This window comes from Poeciliopsis prolifica, unplaced genomic scaffold (assembly GCF_027474105.1).
Source record: "Poeciliopsis prolifica strain line A6 unplaced genomic scaffold, Auburn_PproV2 SCAFFOLD003, whole genome shotgun sequence".
NCBI lineage: Eukaryota > Metazoa > Chordata > Actinopteri > Cyprinodontiformes > Poeciliidae > Poeciliopsis > Poeciliopsis prolifica.
In genome coordinates this window covers 556175-584149 of record NW_026562378.1, presented here as the reverse complement: position 1 = coordinate 584149, position 27975 = coordinate 556175, and the positions used below count along the sequence as shown (strand labels likewise).

General features: G+C 38.6%; 1 protein-coding gene across 1 annotated transcript in view; it reads right to left on the bottom strand.

Annotated features, from left to right (window-relative positions):
• cntn4 (contactin 4) overlaps positions 1 to 27975 on the bottom strand; it is a 199033-nt gene that overhangs the window by 93809 nt on the left and 77249 nt on the right. The window contains exons 4-5 of the mRNA XM_055026948.1: positions 25000 to 25175; positions 6092 to 6187 (exon numbers count right to left, since the gene is read on the bottom strand). Of these exons, the coding sequence (XP_054882923.1) occupies positions 6092 to 6187; positions 25000 to 25175 (272 nt within the window). The remainder of the gene's footprint in view (positions 1 to 6091; positions 6188 to 24999; positions 25176 to 27975) is intronic.

The window sequence follows — 27975 nt, the reverse complement described above, 5'->3', positions numbered from 1 at the left end:
TGTCTGGATTTGAACCAAAAACCTTTTGTGGGTTATGCTAGAAAGCATAACTTACAAAATCTGACAGAGGTTTGTAGGCAGACCAGAGTTTTCATTCATGATCCGTCTCAGAGTTCATCCGCTTTGACTTCCTATGCAAATGAAGTGACTTCTATTAAAACAGATTGAACAGGGCTTGTGTGAATGCACTCCATCATCATCATCATCATCATCATCATCATCATCATCATCATCATCATCATCATCATCATCATCATCATCATCATCATCATCATCATCATCATCCTTATCATCTAACTTGTCTGGTTCTTTCCATGTCAAAAAAAAAGTTCACTCTGTGACCATATCAACTTTGTCTCATTCCTGGATTGGTGACTGTAATGTTTTAGTCAAGTCATGTTGTGTTAAAGAATAAATCGTCATTTTGGTTCGTCCCCACCTCCGCCTTCCCCGACCATGAGAAAAACATTTAGAAATGAGAAGGTGCCTGCAAATAAAATGCAACTACTCCTAAAGCAGCAGAACTTTGTTCATTTGCTTCTTTCATCCCAATTCACATGCACTATACCCAACAGGCAGCATCAAACATGCTAAAGATCCTCCTAAGAGGAAACAGTTCAAGCAATATATTCACTGAACACAGTGACAACCTAATCCTTACATGGATTTGCAGTTTCCAATCACCAAGTTAGCTCATTTCCATCAATTTACATTCACTTTAACTTTCGTCTTTCCTACTAACTTCTCGCCCATTCCCGAGATCGTCCTTCTGACCGAACACATCTTTCTGCATGGACAGGCTCATGGTGTATGCACCAGGCAGGACAGCTGTCTGCCATGCATAATGTGTCCTGAGGGAGTGCCCTCTGGCAGGTGGAAGCCAACCACAGCCTTCAGTACACACTGAGACTCCCTCCTCTATATAGGGAGGTCTGCAGCCATATGGCAGTGGATGGGGAAGTGCAGAGGTTTTCCTTGGGTGTCCCACCCACTTGCAAAATTTAATTAAAATGTAATGGAGTCTTCCTGTGGGACAGTTTTTTTGGCCTGCCAGGAAGTCGATGCCACACTGAGCTCGATCTGCCTTTAGGTCTAAGGAGTTTTACAAAAGGAGCAACACTCTAAGATAGAATATAACAGTTCAAGTCTAACTTTTTTCAGTTTTCTGATTTGTGTATTTTAATTTCAGTGCATGGCTTCTTTACTAAATGTCACAAGAGACAGAAGCTGTCTAATGATTTCTATATATATGTATAAGATTTGAATTGATGTCACCTGTCTAAAGAAGGATGTCAGACACTCAGACACACGGAATTAAAAACTTGTCAACCTCAAAACTTTTGTCTAGATGGCAAATCCTTCTTTTGTCTGGTTCTCAAATGCCTATAAAAGTATACTTAGTGGGCAAAAAAAAATCTTTACATTTTGTTATATTTTCCCCTCTCAGCAGTCACTTCATTCATTCACATCCTGGATGCACAGTGGTTGTGTTTGGCCTTTAACTCATTCATTGTATTTATTTGCAAGCACTGACATGCCATTGCATATCTTCTGATGGGCCAAACAGCCATGCAGTAAATAAAGAGCAGAACTGAAAATTGATAGCAGAGCTACTTCCTGAATTTATGTCCCAAGCAGAGCATGAAGCAGCTTCCCCACTGAGGGATTCTGCTTCTGCTCTCACTGCAGTCCAACACATAATCATATTGATCATCAAAATTTGTCACACATATATTGAAGGATCATTTATGTTCTGAATCATCTCTCCAGCATTTGCTTTGTGGGTTTTGATCTCAACTGGTCACTTATCTTGTCTTGCTATTTATGCCATTCCAATTACCATTTCAGTATGTTTTTTTTAAATTATTGTGGAATATTACTACAATTATCATTATTGTTATTATTATTATAGCTTTTATGTACTGTTATTATTATAACTATGATTATTATCAGTGATTATAACGTTAGCTTCCATCCTTTGGGGCTGTCTGCTCCGGGGTTGGCCAATGGGGTTCGGGGGCCATTGGGAGGCCATCAGGGTGGGGCCCCAACCTCTCCTCTGTACGCCATCATGCCTATTGATTGCCAGCTAATGATATTTTATTCATTTCACTTTAACTTTAGATATTTTTTGTATTTCTTTGTTTTTATAGTTTTTTTTCCTTCTTCATGTCTTTATGTGAGTAAAGCTTAAAACAAACAAACAAACAAATAAAAAGAAAACAAAAAGTCTCTATGATACACAAAGGATAGGGTCTGCATAGTCACATCCCATTTTCCCATGTCTTTTGTCTTATTTTACACTGATAGCTCTAAATAAAATCAAAAGGCCTCAAGTTGGTCTATTTTAGAAAGCAAAATGAGCAAAGGCGTGTGACTTGTGATATGCAAAGCAAAGTGTTTAATCTGCTTCCTCATCCCTGCTAAAAAATAACATGATGTTACAACCACTTCTGATGTATTCATAACTTTGCGTTGGCTTTGTGATTCAAAAGCCCCTAATGATCCCTGGTTTCCTGGTTGAGCTCCCTTTCTTGCTCCATGCTGCCACTTTAACTTTAGTTTGTTTCCAGTTTCAGTTGAACATCAGAACACCACTGGTATTTAGTAGTTGTACTCGAAGATCCAGCAAAATAGAAAAGTCTCTGCAAGCTACTATAGATGTATTGCACTGCTTAATAAGTAATAAAACTAAAACTGTAATAACACATTGGCTTACAGATTACCATCATTGATAATTGACTGAATGTGATAAAACCTACAACTATCACTACATTTTGAATGTGAAGTGTGCATTCTGGTTTTCAATGACAATTGAACAATTTCACTTTTTCTTACTTAGAAAGCTGAAGTTTACAAATTGAACCACAAATTGCTACTGACTCACTAGACATAATTTACCATTTCTTCTCACAGATTAATCATTGAAAGCTTAATCATAGGCTCAGATTTGCTACGTATCTGCAAAGACACAGATACATTTGAAAAATGGAAAAAATCTTTAAAATTTCTTATGCATGTTTATACCGAACTAACATGTAATCTAGACATTGAAATAATTTTGCTAAAATCTCTGCTAAACACACCTTTAAAACCCAAAATATCTGACCATAAAACCGTGCTTTGCATTTTAAATCAGCCTTTGTTTTAGTCACATGTTGAACCTGTCTGGACAAGCAGATCATTGGTGGAACATTTTCCAGCAATCCAGGAAAATGAGAATTGCCAAATGTTAGCTCTTCATCTGAACAGTGATTTCAGTTTTACTCGTCTGGATAAGCTGATCCTCTTTGGATGCTAACAGTTTGGCCATCCTGTGTGGGCTAAGACTGACAAATTTATCTCTTTTTAATATTTTTTTTCTCTCTTTTTGAATTCTTGTGTATTGACATTTTTATTCACTAAAAGACACATTTTTACTCAGGCAAATATTTAAGAAATAAGTATGAAAGTTATTTTGTACAAGTGAAAAAACCTGATATGAAGAGTGACAAAGGCACTTTTGCAGCTTTAGCCAGAAGACCTGTTACATCCAAGATGTGTGCACTGACTCTCTAAAACAAACTTGTAATTGACAACCTGCATCAATTCTGTTTATTAGTGTGAAGACAACTGTCTTAAGATGGCTTTTCAGCAGCCTGAGGGAGCCTGGCGTGTTGTCGTTATTTCCCTGTTGGTCCTAAAAGGCAAACCCTAATTGGATTACTTCAGCACAAATTGGCAGATCTGAAGGCAGTCAGTGCAGCAACCTTTACTGTACAATCATCAAACAAAGACAAAGAGCATTAAAAGAAAAAAATCCAGGTTACCCTCAGGCTTTTAAAGCTTTCAGCAGGTAAAACCTGAAAGGATGAGATTTAGGTAATTAAGACTCAATCAATTCCAGGCACGCAGCATTTTCACAGCAGGAGAGCAGTCCATGAATCAGTTCTATCTGTTGGGAGGCCTCAGTTTGGAGACTGTCATCAAAATACCTCTAGCAGGAAGTAGTTCTAGAGACCAAGCAAGAAAGGGACATATGCTGTTGTTACAGACAATATTTGTTGTATTAGTTTTTAGGCTATATTGACACAGCAACTCAAATTCAAAGTTTTTGCTGAAACGCAACCAATATCTGACTTTTTAAAAATCTCTTCATCTGCAAAAAAATCTGACCTGTGCCACTTCCACATGTGGTACTAAATCGGATACATATCCAGTAGTTTTCAAAGTGTCTGCAGTTTGGACAGTCAAGTTGGATTTTATTGACTTTTATGTCACTGACTCTGCACCAGAAACAGGCAGAAGCCACTCTTGGCTCAGATACGCATCCGAACAGAGTTCTTATTTGAAGCAACCCTCATCAAAAGTAAAAGGTTTATATCTCCTATTTTATTATACAATTCTTCTTATAAGTACACCCTGCTTACATCAAACATTTAGCTTTATACTAAGGAATAAATGATACAACACACACTAAATGTCTTTGAATATTTCATGGACTTTAAATGTGAAACAAAGCTTGCTTTGTTCCCTAGTTATTTTATGCTGCGCTAACCCAAACTGGTATTGATCTTCTCATTTAGCTCTCAGAGAGAAAGCAAATACCTCACATCGTATTATTTGATTCAGGCAATGTCTGCCTTTAGCTTGGGACTAAACAATGTTGAATACATACTGCAGGGAGGAAAACGAGCTAAACCGTTCTTATCAAGGCAAATTACGCGTCAGTCTCCAGATGGTGACACTCGACAGGCCTGATCAAAACAACATAATGGGAGGAAAATATGTTTTTAGTGAGCAACAGAAGATCTGGAAAGAAACTCAGAGGTCATTTTTGTTCTGTCTTCTAATTTTCTTAATGTTTAAAGGAGGTCTGGAAAGTCGACACTCATTTCTGAACTTTTGCCACTTTAAATGTGACAGTAATTCTTAACACTAACTGAAAAAAAAAACATCTGATAGAAAAAAAACATAAGCTGCAATAACACAGTTGTGTAATTCTGCAGTTTAACTAAACTGCAGCATTTGCTTGTACTGTAGGTGTGTGTCAGCCCTTCTATTCAGAAAAGTGCTGTTGGATTGCGAGGACTTTTCCTGTCTGCAGCTCTCTGTACATTTAAAAAACACTTCTTACCAAGTATTCTTTGGTCTCATTTACCAGGGAAATGTCTTAGTACACTTGAAAAAACACTAACTTACAAGTCATTTTTTTTGCAAGATATAGAATCCTGTTTCTAGTCAATAACTCCTTGATATTGATTAAAATACTGGCAGATTTTTCTTTCATTTTTCACTAACAAGACATTTTCGCTGTTGTTAAGTGAATTAATCTGCCAGTGTTGCTAATTCTTTGCCACTGTGCTTTTTATTAGAGGTTGGCAGATCAATCCAAAATGACCTGACACTAGTGTGGTAAGATTGATACTTTCACTTCAGATTCTCTGTTCAAATGTTATTGTATTTATGAATTGTAGTGTGTCAACACTATTTCAACACATATTTCTTCATGTGCTCTCAAAAGATTTTTTACACTTTATTTCGGAAAAATTGCACAGAAATTTGGTTAACTTTTCCATAATCTCTGTTTACCATGTGAAAATGTTAGCATTTTGTAGACACTTATAAACCTTATGCAAATTCCACACTAGAGTTTAACTTAGTAATTCAAAATAAATCTCACAGTAAGATAAGAGATCGAAAGTTTGAGAACATAACAAACTTAAATAGTTAAGTATTAATATCTGCATCAGTATTGGTGATACTGGCTCTGTTTTTACTTGATATCAGAACATATACAGCATAAGGATCAGAGTATGGTGCATCTCTGCTGTTTATATAGTTTTACAATTTATTTTTCACCCGAACTGCTGTGTTTTTAACACAGTATGAAAACTTTTCAGGGCCAGCAACTGTAACAACATCATTTACACCTTTTTTCCCACAGCCTTCTAAATCAAATTTATGTTTGTCCACACAGGAAAAAGAAAAATATAAATGTTTCTTGACCTTTTGATTTTCTAAGTCTGAATAGAAACGAGTTCAGGTGAGTTTTTTTCTCAGAGGAAATGAGCCGTTTCTGTTTAACTGGCATGAAAACAGAGAATTTTACCTCCAGAATGAGGAGGAGGTCCACACAGCAGAACCACTCCTTGACCTTCCCGTACTGAGACAGAACTTCTTCTGTGAGTCTTGAAGTTCTCCAAGTCTGAAAAATAACAATGACAAAAAAATAACAGCAGTTAAGAAAAATAGCCCATCAAGAATGAGTTCAATAACTCTGGTTTGCAAACACTTTGAATCATCATTTTATCCTTCATTGAAAATCACAACACACAACATCTTGCAAGTGCATTCGTACCAGTACTCCAACACACTGATATGCTTTGATCACAGAGCCAACACACACACTCAGGATTTTTTGTTCTATTTCTCCAGCTGGAAGTGAGAAACTGATTCTCTAACAGCTGCAGCTTCACACAACAAAAACTCACGTCCAAATATTGAGGAGCTTTTTTGTTCTGCTGGTGATCGAGGCGTTTTAATTAAAAATTCTGTGGGTTGCAGAGAGCTGCTGGTGTTGCCGTAGGTCATATTGTCCCCTTATCCAATATCCCAGACTCACTGCAGGGATTCCAAAAGGATCAGAAGTGAGACAAATTGGGAGCCAACAGAAAAATCTGCAGAGACATGGGAATAACTGCAGGTCTTATGGAAAACGGATCATGTGGTGTTGTTGCGACTGGTCAGCTCAAATCCTACATAGAAAATCTGCTGAAACATATCTAAAAAAAGTGTCGAAGGATATTTATCTTTAATTAAGGCCAAATTATTATGGACACCACTGTATATGGAATAAAAATCTTGCAGTGAAAAATCTCAGGCAGACACAAAGTGTTCTTTTTTTTTTTCTAAAGACGGTAATATGTTGTTGAGCAGGTAAAATTCTTGTATTTTGGAGAGAAGCTGAGAAAACCAGAGCTCAAACTGCTCTAATGCCTCCTCACTGGAATCCACTGAAAAACATTTGAAAAAGGCAGAGGGGCACCATCCACCTATTCCTGATAAGTGGATGGTGCCCCAACTTGTTAGTTTTCACAAAAAGGCCATATTTTTTTTTATAATTTTGTTAACAAACTTTGTTTTGTTAACAAATTGATTGATTGTAATTATTAATAGTTTTTAATATCTAATTAAATCCCTGTTGCCCAACCATAATCACTGACTAGAAGCATCTTCTACCTGAAGTTTCTCCTCCTAAACTCCAACTTCATGAATTTAAGTGAAACTGAAGGCGTTTAAATATTGATCCAGTTGTGTCTGCTCTTCATATTAAATCTTATTCAATTTATTTTCCCCCCATCTTTCTGATTATTTTTTCAGGCAGACGGGTTTGAGGTTCACCATGTACATCAGTCAGAGAGGAGTCATTCATTAATCCTGCAGCTGTCCAATCCGATCGCAGAGGAAGAGTTTGTGATGAGGTCATGCCATTTTAAAAACAGCCTGGGCGGAACCTGCACTTTTGCCGCGTTTTGCATTTCCACTTCATTTAAGACATTTAAAGGTAGTTCTGCACCATTTGCAGGATTTTATTTGCCTCAGATGGCCAGTGTTTTAACAATATAAGCACAAACTGAAAAGCCTCATTAAAACGGATGGACAGACTGGCACTTACTGTTTGCCTACAGGCACTTTAGATGCTCCCCGATGCCGGAACATCCTCCCTATAGTTCTTACCCGAGGTGAGCAGTACGTAATGCCTCGCCTGTGTAATTATTCAGATGGAAATATGGGCAGCACGTAACAGAGAAAACACAATTTGAACCTGTCAGGTAGCTCAGAGTGAAAAGAAACATTTGAGCAAGGAGGGAGGGTGTAAAATGTGGAGAGGACTGACGCTGTGGCCCGTTTCCCGCCTCAGCGACTGTATGAATAATAAATCTGGGCCCAGCGTGAGCAAAACACATGGAGAAAAAAAAAACACAACATGGAAATCAATAGTGACACACACCCACTAATATGAGCCAAACAGCAATCTGCCGCCTCTCTGCTAAGCAGAGATGGCTGCTGAGGCGAGTCACACATGAGAGATTTTAATAGCTCCGCTGGTAATCAGGTTACCTTTCATTCATCACGCCCACCAGCACTGAACATTACAGAGCTGTTTCCACCATGGCCCTAATACCCAAAGTGCTGTTAAACTGAACTAATTTTCTTTTGACAATTGATGGCAGCAGCAGGTCAGAAACACTTTGGGTGGACGCGCGTTGAGCTCAGCAAATGTAACCACCAGAGTCCTATCAATCGGAACCGTTTTAACAACGTAAAGAGATTCAACAGAAAAAACCTGAACTGTGTAATATTTTGTCCTTTGTTAGGACTAATTTTGATGCAAAATAACCTACATTTTTAAAAGAAAAATCTAAATACTTAGCCTTCTCTAAGATCATACACATGACTAAAATCCAGTTCATTTTCGTTACGTTCACACAGCAGGCCCTGATGCTCAATTCCCATTTGTTTTGTGTGCATGGTTAATACTGCTGGTACTAGTTGAACCCGACTGTATTGAGGTGTCTGAGTGAACGGTTCATGACACCAAAGTGGCCCACATGCACACAGTTCCAATGTTAACGTCACAGCAGCTTTCTGTTTACAGAAGAATTAGTGAAAGCCACTGTTTATGGATCCATTTGAAAGTTTATACAGCAGTGAGAGCCGACAGGATAATCACAAGATCATAACAAGACAAAATAAGCCAAGAATGAGGAAGCACAACTCATACTGGTAATTTATGGAGCGTTGATGGAAACCTCATCTGTGTGGATGTGAAATCAAAGGTCAGTGTGGTGGGATTATGGAGTGATGTGCTTCTGTGACACAGATTTCTTTAGTAATTTCATTATCTTAATTTTCAGCTATTGTTTACACCCTGATTTTCATACATCTAGTGTCGTTAAATGCAGAATTATGACACGTTTCACTTCAATGACATAAAATTCAGAAAAAATGACTGCAGACGCCTTGAAAACAATCAGAAAACAAATCTGATTTAGTTTCACATATGGAAGTAGCAAAGGTCACATTTCTGGTGGGTGAAAAGATCAGAATTGTGTTGAAAAAGTTTATATGTGTTGCTTTTGTTGGCTGTGTGAACCTGATCTGTTCGTTTTCAGAAATCAACTATTCAGATGATGTTTGTATTTTGTGGTGTACAAAGAGCAGCGTCCTGAAATATCTGTCAAGTTCGAAACATTCAGCTTTGCTCTGGATTTGGAAGGACCGGTCTTAATATTCCCATTTTTAATGTCATGTTTTTAATAACTATAAGTAGAATAATGATCATAATTAACACAAATGAAGCCTTTTGTCCATGTGAGGGTAATTAATCTATAAAATGTGTTTTTGTTAGTAATAACACTCCTGAAAAAAAATAGCACTTTACATTACTATTCAGATTTCTTATTTTTGTTCAATGTAAATTTATAAGCTACTAAAATAAAAACAAATAAAGATATTAAAAAATAAATATGTTTGGAAAGTACAGAGGAAATGTTTCAGCGATACTTGCAGGTTATTTTTAGCTCTGGCCTGTTAGCCTCATGCATTTTACTGCAGCACATCAACCAGGATCCAAATGTTATTTTTAACTAAGAAGTCTGAATACAGCCTGTTAATTAATCCGCAAAGACAGGTGACACAGCGCCTCAAATTTATCCATACATATTCTACCAAATTGGGTTCATTAACCTTAATTAACCTGGCTCTGCAATATGCTGTGTGTTGTGGAGTTCTGTGTGGTGAGCAGCGCTGTGGGCACGGCGGCTCTCCTTGTAACCTCAGACGTCGCCAAAAAAAACTGCCAGCGGTCCGCTCTCAAATGAGATTACTGATTAGTTCAGCACCAAGTGATCTAAATGTAAAAATTATTGGGCTCGCTGATTTATGAAGAGTACTGCGAGGTCAGATCATGTGTCATGTTGGCCTCAGGCAAATTTCATTATCTGGCAAGTTTCAAATTATTTCTTTGAGCATAAGTCTGCTCTTAAGATTCATTCGCCGTTGAGCTAATAGTTATTCAAATCCTATTTTTTTTTATTGCTTTTGAAGTATCGCCAGATTGATGCCTTCAGGGTCCAATAGGTGTGTCTGACTCTAAGAGGTGACATATTGTTGTCACTTTATTCAGTTTTACCTAAAACTATGTGAGCCTGTCACTATGAGCAATAAATCCGTTCATTGCATGATTGATTAAAATGAACATGGAAATGATCGACAAAGATTAGCTCCCCTTTAATATCACTGAAGAGTCATTTTGAAGAACGCTGCAAACATTCGACACTCAGTATGAAGTGCTAGGTCTCAACTACCTGCCACTTTTACCTGTTTTCCCTGTCTAAGGTGAAAGACTAATCATTTCCTTCATAATCCATTTTATTTATTACTGTCTCATTTGTTTTGCTTTATTTTCTATGTATAATGTTTTTCAGTTTCAGAGTTATTAAATGTTCTTTAGAAATGAATAATCTTTAGTTTTTCAGTGGGTGTGTTCGTATTATTGTGCCATTGTTATTATACTGTATTAGTTGAAAATGGTCTCAAAATGATTGTACTATCATTTATAACAACAATTTCTGGTATCATTTAATGCACAGCAAAATTTGTTATCATGATAGCCCTAAAACTATGTTTTAGGGCTATCAAAACATACATACCATGATAGCCCTAAAACTATGTTTTAGGGCTATCATGGTATCAGGTAGGGTCAGAATTTTTGCATCGCTATATTTTATGTATTTTTCTTGTACTTCCTAACCAATGGATATTTATACAGCATCCAGCTTTTATGCAGTTGAATCAAGACTAAAAACCCACCTGTTTAGCGCTGCATTTAATTCATAAAAAATGAGAACACTGATCAAAATATCTGATGTATATTGTTTGATGATCTTGAAAAAATGTAATGTTTATTGCTTATTTTGTAATTGGCTATTGGATTATGTTGCTTTGGTGTAGAGAAGTTTGAATTCCCTTGTTGCTGAAATGTTCACAAGTAAATTAAAGATAAATTAGACTTAAAGTTGATGAGATATAATTGCAAAAGACCAAGATTGACCTTTATAGCAAAACTGACAGAAAGCACATTTGGATGGTTTAACTTGGGGATTACAAACCTCGGAGTACTGCACCAATGGAAATGACTTTGTATGACCTTTGTGTCCAATCAATATATGGAAACGTAATTAATATTCATATTCAAATAAATGATAACTCCTATTCTCTTGATTTTTTTTATAATAAATATTTTTCGAGGACTAAAAGGTTGTGTTGAAAGCACAAAAGGCTCTAAATGTTGTGTCTACAATGATTTCCAAATTTAAAAAAATCTGACTACTTTTTTTATACATAAAATATTGTTAAAAATAGAACAGTTGAAATATAAAAGACTAAAGTTAGGGGCAGTGGGTGGTGTAGAGGTAGAGCTGCTGCCCCACAGTTGGAGGCTATTAGACGCCCAGGGTTCGATTCCAGAATCTCTCTCTACTCATCTACTGCTGATAAAGACCTCTGGTGCCAGAAAACACGCATTTTTTATTTGAAAAAACCTCAAGTTATTTTGAAAATTATGCTGAGTGGAAACAAACTTCAGACTGGACCCGTGTACCAGGGGTCTGGTACAACACTCTGTTTTCATGCTGCTGCTGGACGGAGGAGGGGATGGTACCTGGTTGGCTCTGTGTTCACCAGTGAGTCACAGCATCAGTATCAGCATCAGCAGCAGGAAGGCATGTCGGTGTTAATGTGACAGGAGGGAGGTGCTGCTAACAGTTTTCATTAAAACCTATTTAGCTAAAAATTAATGTAGCGTCAACAGGAAAAGGACAGGAAGTGTCAGGTTTGACTGACAGTTTGTTTGTTTGTTTAGTTTTTATATGTGTTGTTGTCTGTACTCTGGAACCAGACAGTGATGGCGGTCTGAAAGCTCTCTCGGTGTGTTATTGTTCCAGCCTGGAGCAGCTTTACTCAACTTAACAGCTTCTGACCCCGGTCACGCACCTCGCCGCTGCACCGCATCGCCGCTCCCCCATCTGGGGTGTCTGGCCCCTAGTTTGCCAATCGCTGGCCTCAGCAGCTCTTCGCTTTGCTACTTAGAAATTTTGCAGCCACAGCTTTAACTAAAACAGAGCCGCTTAAGGATGGGTGTTCTTTCTTCTGCTATTTACAAACATATCTCAGCTAAAATACCACTGAAAAGACAAATAGTCTACTAATTCAATAGAAAATGCACAAATCAGTCACTATTTTATATTGAAAGTCTACATGAAGAGAAGACTGCTCAGTCGACGGTTGTCCAACAAGCGTTCTCCATGAGGCAAGCCACTAAAATGCATCATAAAAGAAATTGGCTTTGGAAAGATGCTGCATCCAACTGTGAAAAAATAGGAATAATATTGAAACATGAAAAATAAATTTCTCATATGAATTTCAACAAGGAGTAGGAAGAAGTTAGTGCTTATTGAATCTATATCTTAAGTGTAAGTCTGTTTCATTTTTGCTCTAGTATCCATTTCTCTTTTTTCTTATTGTTTTTTTTTTAGTTAATGAAAGAATAATAATAATAAAAAAACATGACAAAAAGCCAAAAAAGCCATGCTGACTCAGTTCTTCTCTCACATTCCATGTTATTACTTTACCGCTTTGAGACAAAGAGCCATTGAAGAGGAAACCTGTGAAGGCTGCAGTGACTGTGAAGAGCCATTGAAACTCCAATGATAATCAAACTGATTCCACTTTATGTTATATGATAAACCATCAGTTACTGAGATCAGTCGAACCTTTTCCTGCAATTACTTTGTAGCTGTTAAAAATCTCCCGTCATAGTTCGACCAGTGAGAACTAAAACTCAAAATGCAGCATGGACTTCTAAAGAAAAACAGTCACAAATCAACCTGCTCTGTGTGGAGCAGCGCTCCCCCTCACTCCACATGTTAATCCACTCATCAGATTAATGTTGGTGAGCGCTCCACTCCTCTCATCCCCTCGGCAGAAAGACTGAGCATCCAGGATGGAGTCACGGTCCGCACGGCGGATGACAAGCTCTCTGTTGGCAAGTCATTCTTAACACGGCGAGCTGCCATCGCTCTTAATTATATTTACCAGACTGTGACAAGCAGGCAGCCAAACAGCGTCGGGGTGAGAGCGCGCGGTGTCGTCCACCGTGCCGAAACCAAGCGGCTTGTTTTCATTTCCTCTGGTTAGTTTTGTTTGAGCAGTGTTTGCCGTTATCTCTCAGCTGTCCCTCAAAGGTGATCAATGTTGTTGCCAGGCTAATTGACTTCGCTCCTCTCAGAGGGCTTTATCTCTGCCTGGCATTTCTGATCACAGATCTTTGATGAAAGCTTGTCACTAATTCTTCCTCTCTGCTGTTTTATTTTCTAATTATCTTCATCCCTTTTCTGTTGGTGGTAAGTAATACTAGTAATACTAAGGAATTATAGACTTAAAACAAGTTCCTACATCTTACTGAAATGTTAGTTATAAGTTTGTTTAGTCAAGAGTAATAAGACATTTGTACCAGAAACTAGGCCAAAAAATACTTGACAAAATGTTGTTTTTGATAGTAATTAAAAATGGCTTGAATTAAAGGACAGTACTATTTTTAGGAGGGGCTTTTTAGATTCTCAAAAATTGCTTTCTTTCTTTTTTTGGGTAGAGGGTGTACTAACCCCACCACTTACTTTCATCTAAAGAAACGATAGAAGGTTAGATAAAAGCACCCAAGCCTTACCAAAAAATGAGCTAACAGAACAAAGTCAACAAAAGCAAGAGAGATCTAAGGTTCTGAATTGAATCACCCCTGTCTCCTCCAAAAAAGTCCTTTTTTGGTTTTATTTTTGGCTGAGATCAAAGCCATGAAGTGGGGATGTGTAGTTCACTAGAGCCGCTCATTGTCCCCCCCCAACCTCCACCCCGTTGAAAGCACGCTGCAATTGTTGGCCGTGTCCAAAAACTCCCACCATCATCGCCTCATCTTCCACCTCTAACCATCCACTCTCCCCAGCTGCCCCGAAAAAAGAGCAAAAGAAGCATTGTTGTTGGAAGTAGGCTCGGTGGAAGCAGCAGAGTGTCATTTGCAACATGGCTGATGCCTTTCAGTTTGTCCGCGGTGGACGGCGTGGGCTCGACCGAAGGAAAGCCTTTCAAAGTTCATGCGGATGTGTAAGTGTTGAAAAGAAAGCATAAGAGCAAAGACGCCTGCCTCAACGGAGAACACAAGTCCTTTCAGTCACAGCCTCCCAGAATGCCCCTGACTGTTTCTACACAGAAAGCTTCCTTGTGATTATCCGAAGGAAAGCAGCTAACGATGAATAATTGCCTGAGAATAAGTAAAAGTGATGTCCCATCCAGGTCCATTAGCATCAATTAATTGCAAACCTGGGCTGGCATTACAAACAATGATCCAGATTAGGCTGATCATCGCATCCCTGACATATGAGCTTTCCAAATGCCAGGGCCACTAATCATACTCCAACAGGCCTGACCAACCATGACCGTCAGATTCATCACAACCTGCTGCTCCGTAAGGACCGCTTCCATGTCTTCGAGTGGCGCCGGCAAAATAATACATGACATGTGCAGGTGTGTGTGGGTTGATGTGCTGGAACTTACACATCGGGATGGTTATTTTAGGGCTTTCGCTTACGATGCTACACAGATCTGCTGCCAAAAAATGAGGTGGACAACAAAGTGTGAACTTTTTAAACAACAGGTTTAAAGCTGAATCAGCATATCTGTGAGTGGTTTTTCAGAGGAAACACAACTTTTAGGAATTATTTCCTAAAGTGAGAAGGGAATTTTGTGTATATATATATATATATATATATTATATATATATATATATATATATATATATATATATATATATATATATATATGGGCTCCAGCATGTATATATATATATATATATATATATATATATATATATATATATATATATATATATATATAAATCCCCTTCTCACCCACTGCGGGTGGTTCTTATCCCCTGAATTTGGGTCCTCTACCATAGGCCTGGGAGCTTGAAATATAAGATAGATTGTCTTCTCCCAAACTGTCACACAAAAGTACTGACAGTTTCAGCAAATATGCAAATATTTAGAAGTTACATCCATGATTCTGGTCATTTTCCATTACAATTGAGAAGCAGCTGAATGCAGGTTGGGTCATGATAGCAGGGTAAAATCTTTAAAGTAATCTAAAGTGGTCCATATGGAAAACAAACACAATGCCCTGTCGTTAGACCATGGAGTTGTTTTGTTTAAGTCAATTTAATAAAAATAAAAACAGCAATGGAAGAAGGAGCAGAAGACACAAAGAAACACAAAGAAACAGAGGGAAAAAAAAGAACAGAGGGGCAGAAAGAAGGAAAAAACTAAGGAAAAAGTTTCAACAAAAAACAATGGCAGAAAAAAATTAGCTGCAGCAACAAAATATTATTCTATATTCATATTTTATCAATCCTCTCCAGGTCTGGAAAGTCCTGGAATCTGGACCCAATCACTTCCAGGCTGCACAGGAACCCTGATGCTGTCCGATGCTGCTTTATGATACTTTGATAGCGCAGTGCAGATAAAAGCGAAAGCCAGAAAAAACCCGATAAGCTATTTATGCCTCATTAGCTTAGTCAATATATTTGCTCCAGACTATCAGAGCAGCTGAAAGAAATCTAACGGATTTATTTGCATCTAAATGAGGCGTTTCTGTCTACCCCCTTTAAAGACCTCTTTGGCTACATCTGGAACTGTCGCTTGTGTGTTCAGCCAAAAGTGAACTTGCCTGACACTAATGAGACACTGTATATCTGCAATACCTGAATATATACACCCTCCCACTGGATGTGTCAAGCCAGGCTCTGTTTCTTTGTTAAGAGTCAAACCTTCTGGCATCTCTGGCTGGTGGAACACTGAATAAGGGTTGTCACTGCATTCAAAGCACAGCCACCCCATGTAGAAAAAAAAAAAAAAACAGCCTGTTCATCAGTATGAAATATGAGTATACATCTTTTACATAATAAGTGAATCGATAGGAAATACTCATCAGGTTGGGTCCGTATTGAGCGGCAGCACCCATCACTTATCCTCCTCTCAGGAGAACGACAGGCACGACCCTTGCAAAAAAGTGGCATCATCCATCAAAAGTTTGGAACCACAGAATGTTCCGAGTCCCTGCTGGTTCTCAGCGTAACCTTGACAACGTCGTGAATACCAAAAACTAACCAAGCAATATTATTTTTTAAGGTTTCATGAGGAAGCGCTTCTATGGCTCATCCAGCTCCCACAATGGAGGAAAATTGAACAAAGATGCTTAAGAAATTACACTGAGAAATGACAGGCTATCTAAAAATGTGAAATGAGTTAAGATTAGATCAATGTGCTGATCTGAAGAGACACAAGAAATCCAATCTGAGCAACAGCAATAATGTGCTTTAGTGAGCATTGGTCACCGGGAATAAGGTGGTGATATTACTGATGGCTGCTTAATGACACTACAGAGGAATCTTTAGACACCAGGAGCTAAATGACCAACTCAGGAGGCAGATAACTGATCAACTGTAAAAAATGAAAAAATGACAGGCTCCCACATCTGACAGAGAGATAGAATCACAATTCCATCATCAATTCAACGACCAAATTTAATGACATTATCATTTGACCTTCACAGAGAGTCAAAATAATCAATTTTTACTGAAATAAAATGGATGGTAGGCATTTATTTTTGCTTCAAAACCAAATAGAACAAATGTTATAAGGAAATATTCTTGAAAATTTCTTTCCAGGTCAGCAGAGTTTTGAAGCACCATGATTTACAAAAACACACTGTCTGACGTTTTTTTCATGTGGAAGCAAAGCGCCATCTCTGGAAAAAACCCAAAAACAAAACAAACAAAAAAACTCTCACCTGGACAAACTCAACACTAAAATCCTTTCCTTTGAGAAATCTGAAAATGACATGAACTGCAGTAAGATCAGTTTTGTGGCAAACTGTTTTTTTCTGCAGAGTAAACTATTAAAACAAATATTTTCTTTATTCATATACTGATAGAATTCAAGACGGCAGATGGAGAAGTTATGAACTGGCATTTCATCTCAAATTGTTCAATTTAAGGGTCAAAATTGGGAACAGAAAATGTTTGATCATCTGTGGCAAGAAAAGAAAGAAATTCAGAATCATCCAGAAGAACACTCTCATTTATAACAATTATACTTTTAATTCACTGCTGTTGTTTGAGTTATTGCTGTTGCATTAAGGTTCTGGGGGTTGCATATTGTCTAAGTGGATATGTTAGGCAAATCAATATTATTTATGACAAATATCAACCCTCCCTGCCAGTTTTTGGCAGCTGACCACTGCTGCACAGCAGGATGCCAAATGATCCAATTTGGATCTATTCTGTTTTTGCAATTGCACAGCGTTTGATAAAACCACGATAATCACAGCTCAAGTCCAACCATCCGTGTTGTTTTGGAGCACTGCTTGACAAAGAACTGAATGGTGCTGAGTGCTTTGCTGTTAATGTGTACTGTGACTTTTGACTCAATTCTCTTTTTTTTTCAAAAAGCAAGCTTTTAAAGTTAATAGGAAAATCTAAATTACTCGTAGGCTTGAGAAAACCGACTGGCTTCCTATCAGTTTGGATGAATGTTTTTGTAAAATGGAAATCATACTACAGAATGTAAAAGTACATGTTTACACTGCTTTGTACTTTATTTGCACAAGACTAGTTCATTAGAGTAAAATATACAAAGACTTGAAAGAGCATTTACTTGATTTTATTATTCACCACTTGAACTTTTTGGAATTTATTTGATATGGAAACTGAAGTATGCATTTAATAAAAAATAAATGAATAATAAAATATTTTCATACTTATTTGGTGTATGTTAGTGTTATGTCCAGTTTTTGTAGTATTGTTTAAATTGCTACTAATCACAGTTCTTGAGGAGAACTACTGACAGGTCTATCAAAAAAAGGGTTTCAGAAATCAGAAAATCACTGAAAAAAATATTGAATCACTTTATTTAGTCTGATTAACCTGTTGCTTGATTTGTTCCTGGATGGCTTCTAGTGTTTGCATTGTGTTTCGATGGGGTGTGCAGTGGTGCAGCAATCCCAACACACTACTTAGGATCAGATTAAAGATTTGTCAGTCTTTGAAATACAACAGAAATGCATCAATGATTTATCAGACTCCGATTTCGACTCATACAGCTCTAGTTGCCGGTTAGCTTGTTAGAGGTGTGAGGAGGCTCAGTCTTATGTCAAAATCACACTCCTGTTTTGCTTAGAGCTCATTACCAGCTCAAGGTTTTGATCTTTACCAGAGAGAGAAAGAGCTGGAGCTGAAACCTCACTCCACGTCTGAGCGTTAAAGATGTGAATTTCAAAAAGGAGTTGGAGCACACTCACAGGAGCTGGATATGGTTTTAGCACTTGTCTGAGAAGGGAAATAAAATCTTTTGTCATTTCATCTGTAGTGTTAAGGATTCAGTAGATGCTTTATTGATCTTATTATTTGATTCTTAACACCCCGATGCACAACTTTGGAACTTGAACTGAAAGATGTGTTGCCTTAGGTAAATAACTCCAATATCACAAATGTTACACAGAGACAGTACTGTTACAGGGTCAACATAAAGCTGCTCAGATGTTGCAACAACCTGACACTGAGGCCACTTCTTCTAATGCTGTGCTACCCAGATGCTCTGACTTTGCTGATGACATTGTTGTGTTTTAGGATTGTATTTTTGCTTTCAATAGAATGAATGCACTGTCAGTTAACTTTATGGATTTCCATTAGAAATGTGTGCAAAAATGTCAGTTTTCTGCTAATGTCGAACAAAAACAACTTTGCTCGGGCCCCGGTGACAACATTGGTTATGGCAAATTTTTTTGCGATAAGCTTGGATGAGCGTTCCCGATGCTGATAGGAACGACATCCCGCGGGGAGCAGGCCCTGGTGGTGGAGGGTGGTGAATTATGCGGCCGAATGGAGCTGAAAGGGTGGTGGTGGGATGAGCTCTGCTGGAAAGTGGAGGACGCCATGGATGGAGGTCCTTATCAGCGGGGAAATGGACGGTGATTGGACATGACGGGTCTTGGACCAGAGTTGATTGGACAACGGTGATGAGCAGGATGCAGGTGGGGCTAGGAAGAGTCTTCCAGGTTGAGTTTGTGCCTAGGCTTCATTTCAAATCACACACGAATACATCTGGTGATAAAAACAAGCCACACCATCATCCTGAGGTGTCACCTCCTCCAGATAGAGCCCAGAGCACTGAACCTCGTTCACTGTGTGTTTCAGACGTGTTTCTCCGTTAGGTTGATGTATTGTATTTTTTAAAAAAGGCTTTTTGTGTTCCCAGTTTTTTATAATATGGCATGTTTTCTTGATAGTTGTGATTTAACTGCTGCTAGCTCTTTGTTAAGCATGATGGGTTTACACGGTTTTATTTCAGCATGATGGGTTTACACAGGTTTATTTCAATGAATAAATTTTTATTTATTCATTAATAAAAATTATTGTTTTATTAATGAAAACAATAACAATAATGATAATACAGACCTTTGGGCACTTAAATAACTTATAAATTCTACCTTTTACAGTAACCATTACACCTCAAAGTTTGGAAGGGGATCATTTTCTAGTTTTTATATGAATTACGGTTTCTAAACTGTTTCAAATGTTTAGCCCTTTTTTCTATGAGATCGACATGATTGATTTAGTTCAGGTTATATATCCTTCGTCAGCGATGCATGCATATATGGAAAAATTATCATTAAGGAAAAACAGGTATGTGAAGATTAATCATTTTTAGAAATATATTTTCCAGGCCAACTGCATAAAAATGACTTCAGTGAACTCCTGAAACATGTTGCATGCAAAGCATTATGATGCTAACAAGCTCTCAAACCTGAATCAAGATGCTTGAACAAAATGACACCATAAATAAAGTTCCTATTACTGCAAGAATTCACTAAAAGGAATGCAAGTGTATTGCATTTTATGCAATAAAATGTTTATTTTCTTATTTACAAAAGGAATTGATTTGTTTATCTCAATCCAAAACTATATTTTAAAGAAGGATTTAGTTTTTTAATGAAAAATCTGTTGAATGTGCCATTTTTTTTATTTGAGTAATCAGTAAATTGTCAGAATAATCGCTGAAATAATCGATGCATAATATAATGCTGAGCTGCAGCCCTAGATACACAATTTTAGATAAAACAGTCTCACATCAGACATTGGATTTGAAGAAGTTCTATAGCAGTAGAAATGCTGAAATTAAACAGACGGTACTTAAAGCACAACAATGAGTAAGCAATAATATTTGATCTCTTCACTATGTAGAAGACTTAGTTGGTATAGAGCTTGAAATGAATGATAAAGAAGTACAGCCAATTTTCTAGATTATTCTCGCTATTGCTTATTTAAAATAAGCGGATGCAGCTCCCATTTTGTAAATACCAAGTTCTCTAATGTTACGGGGAACATAGGGGAAGTTCTTTACTTACAGCTGGGTCTGTGGAACGCAACGTTATTGTATGTCAGTTTTGATTGGCTGATAATTCTGTCAGTCATGCCAACATGGCATTTTTGACAAAGTGGTAGCTGAATAAGTACAGCAGGTCCTGGGGCGAACTCCTCACAAGATGTGTTCAAGGCACTTTTTAAAGTAGGAAATTAAAGGAAACTTCAGTAATACCAATGAGAAACTGACTGGTAGAATAAGAATTAAATTATTAAAACATTTAAATATGATTAAAACATTTGACACTTTTTCTTTTCAATTTTCTAGGGCTAGCAGAGAAGGCCCTGCGGTACAGACAGTCCACCTCTGCCTATTTGACACTTAATGACCTCTTTGAAACTCTGGAGTTCAGGTTTTTCTTTAATCGCCTTGCTTAACCCTGTAAACCAAAACACATTCAGAGCTCCTCGATAGTTAATTTTCTTGAAACACTGTCATTTTACCTGTGTGCTACTCTCCAAGTTCACTAGCACGTGTGGATCTGTCAGCCATATGTTAAGTAAACGACTAATTAAAAGTTATGTGGATATGATTGTTGCTCCACCTTGAGCAGACGTCCATCACAACACAGAGGTGGGGTAATTGAAAACTCTCCTTGTCTAAAAGTAACTTATGTCTTTTGTGTAGAGATTTGTTGTCTGGGATTTCTTTAAACTTCTATAAATAATTATATGACACTCCAGAAATACCAGTTGCCCTTTAAATTACTCGCTTGGGTCCTCACCATTCAATCATGGTGCGGAGTTAATTAAGCTATTCCGTAAGTAATAAAGAAGATAGATGACACCCAGTCATACACACGGTGAACAATCCTCCCTGGCCCTGTGACAGCAACTGAAGACTGGTAAGGTCAGAGCCCCAACAATTGATGGAACTGTCATCCCATCACAGTGGAAATCCAGCAGCAAAATGGGATCATGGATTGACTTTCCACAGCTCCAGGGGGCCAAACAAATGGCCTGAGACAGATTGGTGGCCTTGTCTCCAAATGCTAAACCTCAGAATCTAATCTGAACAGTTATCAGTCATTTGCTGGCAGTGTCATCAATTCACCTGACCAGTAATGATCGTACAGTGGTGGGAGTTATTGACTCACTGAAGCTCCAGGAATATGGAGTCTAGTGGCTGTCAGTTAAAATCCCTGAGATCAGTCAAACAATTCATCATCATGTTCTTCAAACATTAGCATAAACGAGTTTGAGGATGCTGATTCTGCATTAAAGGATTCTGGGTTTTATCACTTTTAGAACTATCAAAGTTATCTGCTTCCATCACCTCATGGAAATTTAAATCTACCTGACTTGCGTCCATACTTCTCTAAAATAGAACCAATCTAAAACCAATCCGCAGTTTGAAAAGCGATATACCTCTGGTACATTAAGTACAGACATTCTATTCACAAGGGAACAGTTAGATTTTAAATGCTTCCTAAAACTCTCCTTGTGATTTATTGATCTCAATAAATCACAAAACACGAGTGTTAAAAATCAAAAGAGTTGGTTTGGAAACTAGTCATTTTCCAGACAACAATATTTTTCTACTGCGGACCAATCGGATTTCAAAGCAGACAGTACTGTGTTTCTGAATGAAAACCAATTGTATCTGTGTTAGATGGAGAAATAACACAGGAACAATCAGTTATGAACAGAGTCTGTGTGTTGCACCGACTTGTTTGTCATAACAGAGACCAAAGGGAAGTGAGGGGTGATAAGAGGATTTCTGCTGCTGTGGCACAGGGTGCTCTGCATATGGACTACAGCAGACCCACAACCCAACACAAGCACATGACTTTTGGCTTTACCAGCATTCCATACTAGATTACAACAGAGTCAATGCTTACAGTTGCATCACTCTCTCCTGGCTTGTAATTAGGTATAAATCGGTCCTTAGGCACTTACTTTGAGAGTTGATGACTTCTTCTGTGTGATGCTTCCCACAAGAGATTTGCACTTTTTCCACACATTGAACAAATGGCTTTGAAAGAGAGAGCGTCTCACTTCTGTCAGCTTGATTTCTGACGCTTTAGCATGCAAAGGAAAAGCAGGGAGAGCATCCTGCAAGCTTCTGAGAAGTGAATTCCCTTCCATCAGCCAGTTGACTGGCTGCTTGGTGGAGGAAGTGCTACTCAGCACTATATTTGGCTTAAAGCTGCAGTATGTACATTTCATTAAAAAAAAAATAAATAAAAAAATAAATGTTTACATATTTGTTGTAGCTGTCACTGTGGTGGCAGTTTGTTAGAAGACAGATAATCTGTAAAAAAAAAAAAAAATCAATCTCTGCCTCCTAGAAACAATCAATCAGTCATGCAATTTTTTTATACAAATAAAGGTTAGGGATGTATGCTTTGATGCATAAATATGGTATCAAACATTTTTCTAGAATTTTTCTGTTAATTTAACAGAAAATGTTAATTACTTTACTACTTCTGTAAAAGAACATACATCTTTGTTATGGTCTTTTGAAATAAAAGGACTTAAGAAATTAGTGTTTTGAAGTGATCAGGAACATGCCACAAAGCTAGCATGGTCCGTGTAACAAACAAACACACACACGCACGCAGCTACACACATACATACATACACACATATATATATAAACACCAGAGCAATAGAGGCCCAGATCTACCACACCAGACAAGACCCAAGGTGTAGGTTGTGCAAGGAGGCCCCTGAGACAGTCCAGCACATCACAGCAGGGTGCAAGACACTGGCAGGGAAAGCGTACATGGAACGACATAACCAAGTGGCAGGCATAGTGTACAGAAACATCTGTGCAGAATATGGACTGGAAACCCCGAGATCAAAGTGGGAAACACCCCCAAAGGTGGTGGAGAACGCCAGAGCTAAGATCCTGTGGGACTTCCAGATCCAGACAGACAGAATGGTAATGGCGAACCAACCAGACATTGTCGTAGTGAATAAACAACAGAGGAAAGCCGTTGTGGTAGATGTAGCAATACCAAGTGATTGCAACATCACTTGGGGATGTAGCAATCAGGAAACTGGAGAAATACCAGGGCCTCAGGGAAGAACTGGAGAGGGCCTGGAAGGTGAAGACCACAGTGGTGCCTGTGGTCATTGGGGCCCTCTGGGCAGACACCCCCAAACTGGAGCAGTGGCTACAACAGATCCCAGGAACAACATCAGACATCTCAGTCCAGAAATGTGCAGTCCTTGGCACAGCCAAGATACTGCGCAGAACCCTCAAGCTCCCAGGCCTCTGGTAGAGGACCCGAGCTCAGAGGATAAAAACCACCCGCGGTGGGTGAGAAGGGAATTTTTATATATATATGCAGGTCTCTTGTAAATTAGACAATGAGTCTCAAGATTTTTCCACAAAGGATTTTTCTAAAAAGAAATCAATATATTTGATTGTCATCTTTCCCTTTTTCGGCTGCACAGTAGTGCAGCACTGTTGCCTTACAGCAAGAAGGTCCTGGGTTCGATTCCTGGCCAAGGAAGTTTGCATGTTCTCCCTGTGCATGCATGGGTTTTCTCTGGGTACTCCGACTTCCTCCCAGAGTCCAATAACATTATTTGTTCTCTCCAAAATTTCCCTAGGTGTAAATTGTGTGTACACCCCCTGTGCAGGGTGTACACACAGGGTGCTCTTGCCCAGAACATAGCTGGAGAAAGGCACCAGCACATCCATTCATAGGTAATGGATGGATGGATTATCCCCTTTCAAGCATACATGGTTTTCCAAAAATTTAACAAAACAAAATTGAGTAATTGATAAAAATCAATTTATCTCCCAGCTGGCCAGCTATGAAAGGAAAGAGAAGACATCTGAACTCAGTTTCTGCCGTCGGACCTCATTGTTCCCTTGGCAACATGCTCATTGGAGGCTAGTTGTTAATTCAGCCAACCAGAGACCGCTGCCCCGCTAACTGTCCTCTGAGATCCACCCCTTCAGTTTGATTAACAGAGCCTCCTGTTGGCACACCATCAGATCACCATCTCCTCCCAGATTACGCCTCAGCACAATTTTTGATGCATGTCTCGTGCACGTCTGATAGTTGTCTTGCTTTGAGGTCTGTTTTTGCCTCCCTCCTACCTAATAAATTCAGAGTACAGCAACATGACGCCACAGGAAAGCACATATTCAGTTAAAAAGTAAATAAAAGCTCTTTAGTGGCAGCCAGCATCACCGATGGCAGTTCTTTTAATTACCGTAACTCGCTCTATGCTTTCACATCTTTATTGTTGCCTGGCGTTTGATCTGCTGCATTGACTAGTGTAAACTTCAGTCAGCATGCAGCGGGTACTAATGACACCCAAGGGAAAAACTCCCCCCAGCATGTTAATCGTGTCTTAAAGACTTAGAGAATATTTTTGTTTTGTTACCCTCGGTTGCAACAATGTATCTTTTTTTTTTTTTTTTTTGCAGCCACAGAAACCAAAGAAGTTTGGAAAAAACTCACAAGCAAAGGTTAGGCTGGCCTCTCGGCTGACGATGGTCCCGAAGGAGTTGGAGGCGAGGCACTGGTACGTTCCGGCGTCTTGGTCTTTGTTCAGACGGCTGATTCGGAGGTTGCCTCCAGAAAGGCTGTAGTGAGATCCAGCTTTGGGAGTGACTTCTGTACCGTTTAACTTCCACCTAAAGAAAAAAAAATGGAATCAGAAAGAATGGAAAAAATTAACACAGAAATGAAGAAATTAAAACATTATTCAGATCAGACTGGGGTGACGACGAACGGCAGACTCATGAGAATGTCGTGATTTGTACGTTCGATTGCATGAGAGCAAGAAAAGGTGGTGGGTTCCAGACATCATGCTTTCCAGCCTGGTGTTAATGTAAGCAGCAGTGAACCGTTATGGTGCCAAGGACTTGACTCTGAGAACGGATAGCATTGCAGGCCATCCATCTTTCCGGAGCTCAGTCAAACTGCATCAAATTTCCACTTAATCATTATGGCGAGACAATTAAAACAAATGTCTGTGAGCTCGCCTTCGCACTTGTGCATTCTAGAGCCATGGGTACGATTATTGTTGGTGTTATGGGTGATCAACGAGAGGTATAATTCACTTAAAAAGGCAGCGGACTCTCCAGTTTTTTATGCAGATGCATGTTATTAAGAAGAAACACAGGTGGGAGGAAATCCATCATTTCTGAAAAATGGCTACAAGCAATGACAAGCATCAGTGAGGCCAAAACATGCTCCCTGATCTGGAACCAGTATTGAGAAAGAATTCATACCCACGGAGTTTTCTCACATTTTGTCATATTACGCTGCAAACTACTTTCATTGGGATTTTGTCGAACAGATAAACACAAAGTGCTGGAGAAATTGTATCATTTTTTGCTCGCCCACCGACACAAATAACAATACTGAAATCAGTGCTTTTTGCCATGAGGGCCAAAGTTGTTTAAGTTGAAAGCACTTGTGGCCACAAACCCTGTACATTTTGTAAAACAACATTGTCAAACAAACTTTTGGTGCCTTTTTTTATCACCAATGAACTAAACTGTTTTAATTTAATTAAAAGTATCAAAATAGTCAGATGTGTAAATTACTGTAGATACAAAACATGAGAAAAGGCCCACAGTTTGAAACTGCTTTTGAAATTGAAATCAAAAGCAGTTTTTTCTTGCTTTTGAGAAAAAGTAGGTCAGTGTTTGTGGGTTTAGTTTCTCCAAAATTAAGATGAATGAAAAAATGTCATTAATAAATGGGAATCTATATTTTATACCTAATATATCTCCTCATTTTTATTTATCTGTAAAACTGTTGAAAAACATCAACCATCTATCCAAATGGGATAGGTAGTTATATCAATCATCAATTAGCATTACGTCTTGAGAAATTTTTTGAAGAGTGAACTTCTCCATGTCATAATTATGCATAGCTAGCAGCAGCGCATATCACATAAGATCCCCCTGGTAAACACTTAAGCTTATGAAATGAAAGAGGCCTAATAGACCAGAAAAGATTGTCTCCCATCATCCTTTAAGATAAAATGCAGTCCAGGTTTGATCCTGGTGATTTTGCTCGGTATTTCTTTGAGGAATGTTTCTGCTTTGATTTCTTTCATTTAATTCTCAGTTTGATTTCAGGTGCAGCTGGGAAAATATTGTGCTGCTGTTGTTGGAAGAACAAACACCTTGATGGGGCTTCGTCAAAGCTCCTCTGTAAATAGCGAACAGAAGTTGTGCGCAGCTGTTAGGTCTGCGACTCTCTCGGCTTTTACTGATAAAAAGGTTTTGTCTCACTAAGCTCAAACAACCTTTCAGGAAATATATTACCCATAGTGTTATTTTACTTCTGTCCTTTGTTTATCTTTGGCAGTGTAGAGGCTTCTAAAATTTATGATACCAGTCTAAAGTATTCCGTTCTGCCTCTGGCCCAAACAGGTTTTCTTCCCTAACCATGCAGCCATGGCGATGCCACCATCATGTTTCACAATACAGGCGACAGGTTTAGACTGACATGCCGACGTGAATTTCCACCACAAACAGCACTTTGGTTGTTGGCTGAAAACTTTTATTTCACCAGAGCACATTCAAAAGATTGCTTCACCCTGTCATAAGACAAACATTGTGGATGGGAAACTTCACTATGTTCAGCAAAAGTGTCTCCACTTTTCTTGATGTGCAATAGTTTGGTGCAATATGTGTCTTACAAAGTGATATAGAAAAGTTGAAATTGATATGAACTTTAAGATTTTCAAGTATGAAATGCCCTGTTCAGAATGACCTCTCATCTTGTTCCTATTGCCTTCAACTCGGAAAAGTGAAAAAACAAAAACAAAAAAAAACTACTCCTCCAAGGTGACCAGGGGCCTCTACTTTAAACTTCTCAACTTTCTCACCGACCTGTTGGCTGTGTTCCTTTGGTCTTGTTCACTAATATTCTCCAACAAACCTTATGAATACCTTTCTAAGGCAGTGCGTAATAGACCTAATCTGTCACTTGGGTTGCAGAAAATCAGCTATTTCTGGTGCCTTGTCTCTGGCCGCCTGTAGAGCAGGAGCAGGGACATCATAGGAAGTGTGAGCAGGAGCTGATTACACGAAAAACAATGTCAGACGAGCACTGCCTACCCGCCACTCTGCAATCAAATGTCTCAAAAACAGCTGAATTCTTGCGGGCCGGACCACGGCTGCACTCACACGGCGCCGCTGCAGAAGTCTCTCTTTTAATAGGCAAAATGTGCAGCACAATGGTCTTTCATAGCCCTTCTCCAGTTCCGTCATAAGTAAGTGCAAGCTCTCGAGAGCCTTATTACCACACACAATAGAGAAGAGCCTGCTGCTTTCCCACAGGGCCGCAGCAGTGATTCATTTGCAGCAAACAGAAAGAAATCAAGATATTTTCCGGGCCAAACAAACACCTTCAGCCTGAAAACAGCGGCAAAGCAGGCAGGAAGCGGAAGGAGCAGGTGACACACAGAGAGGA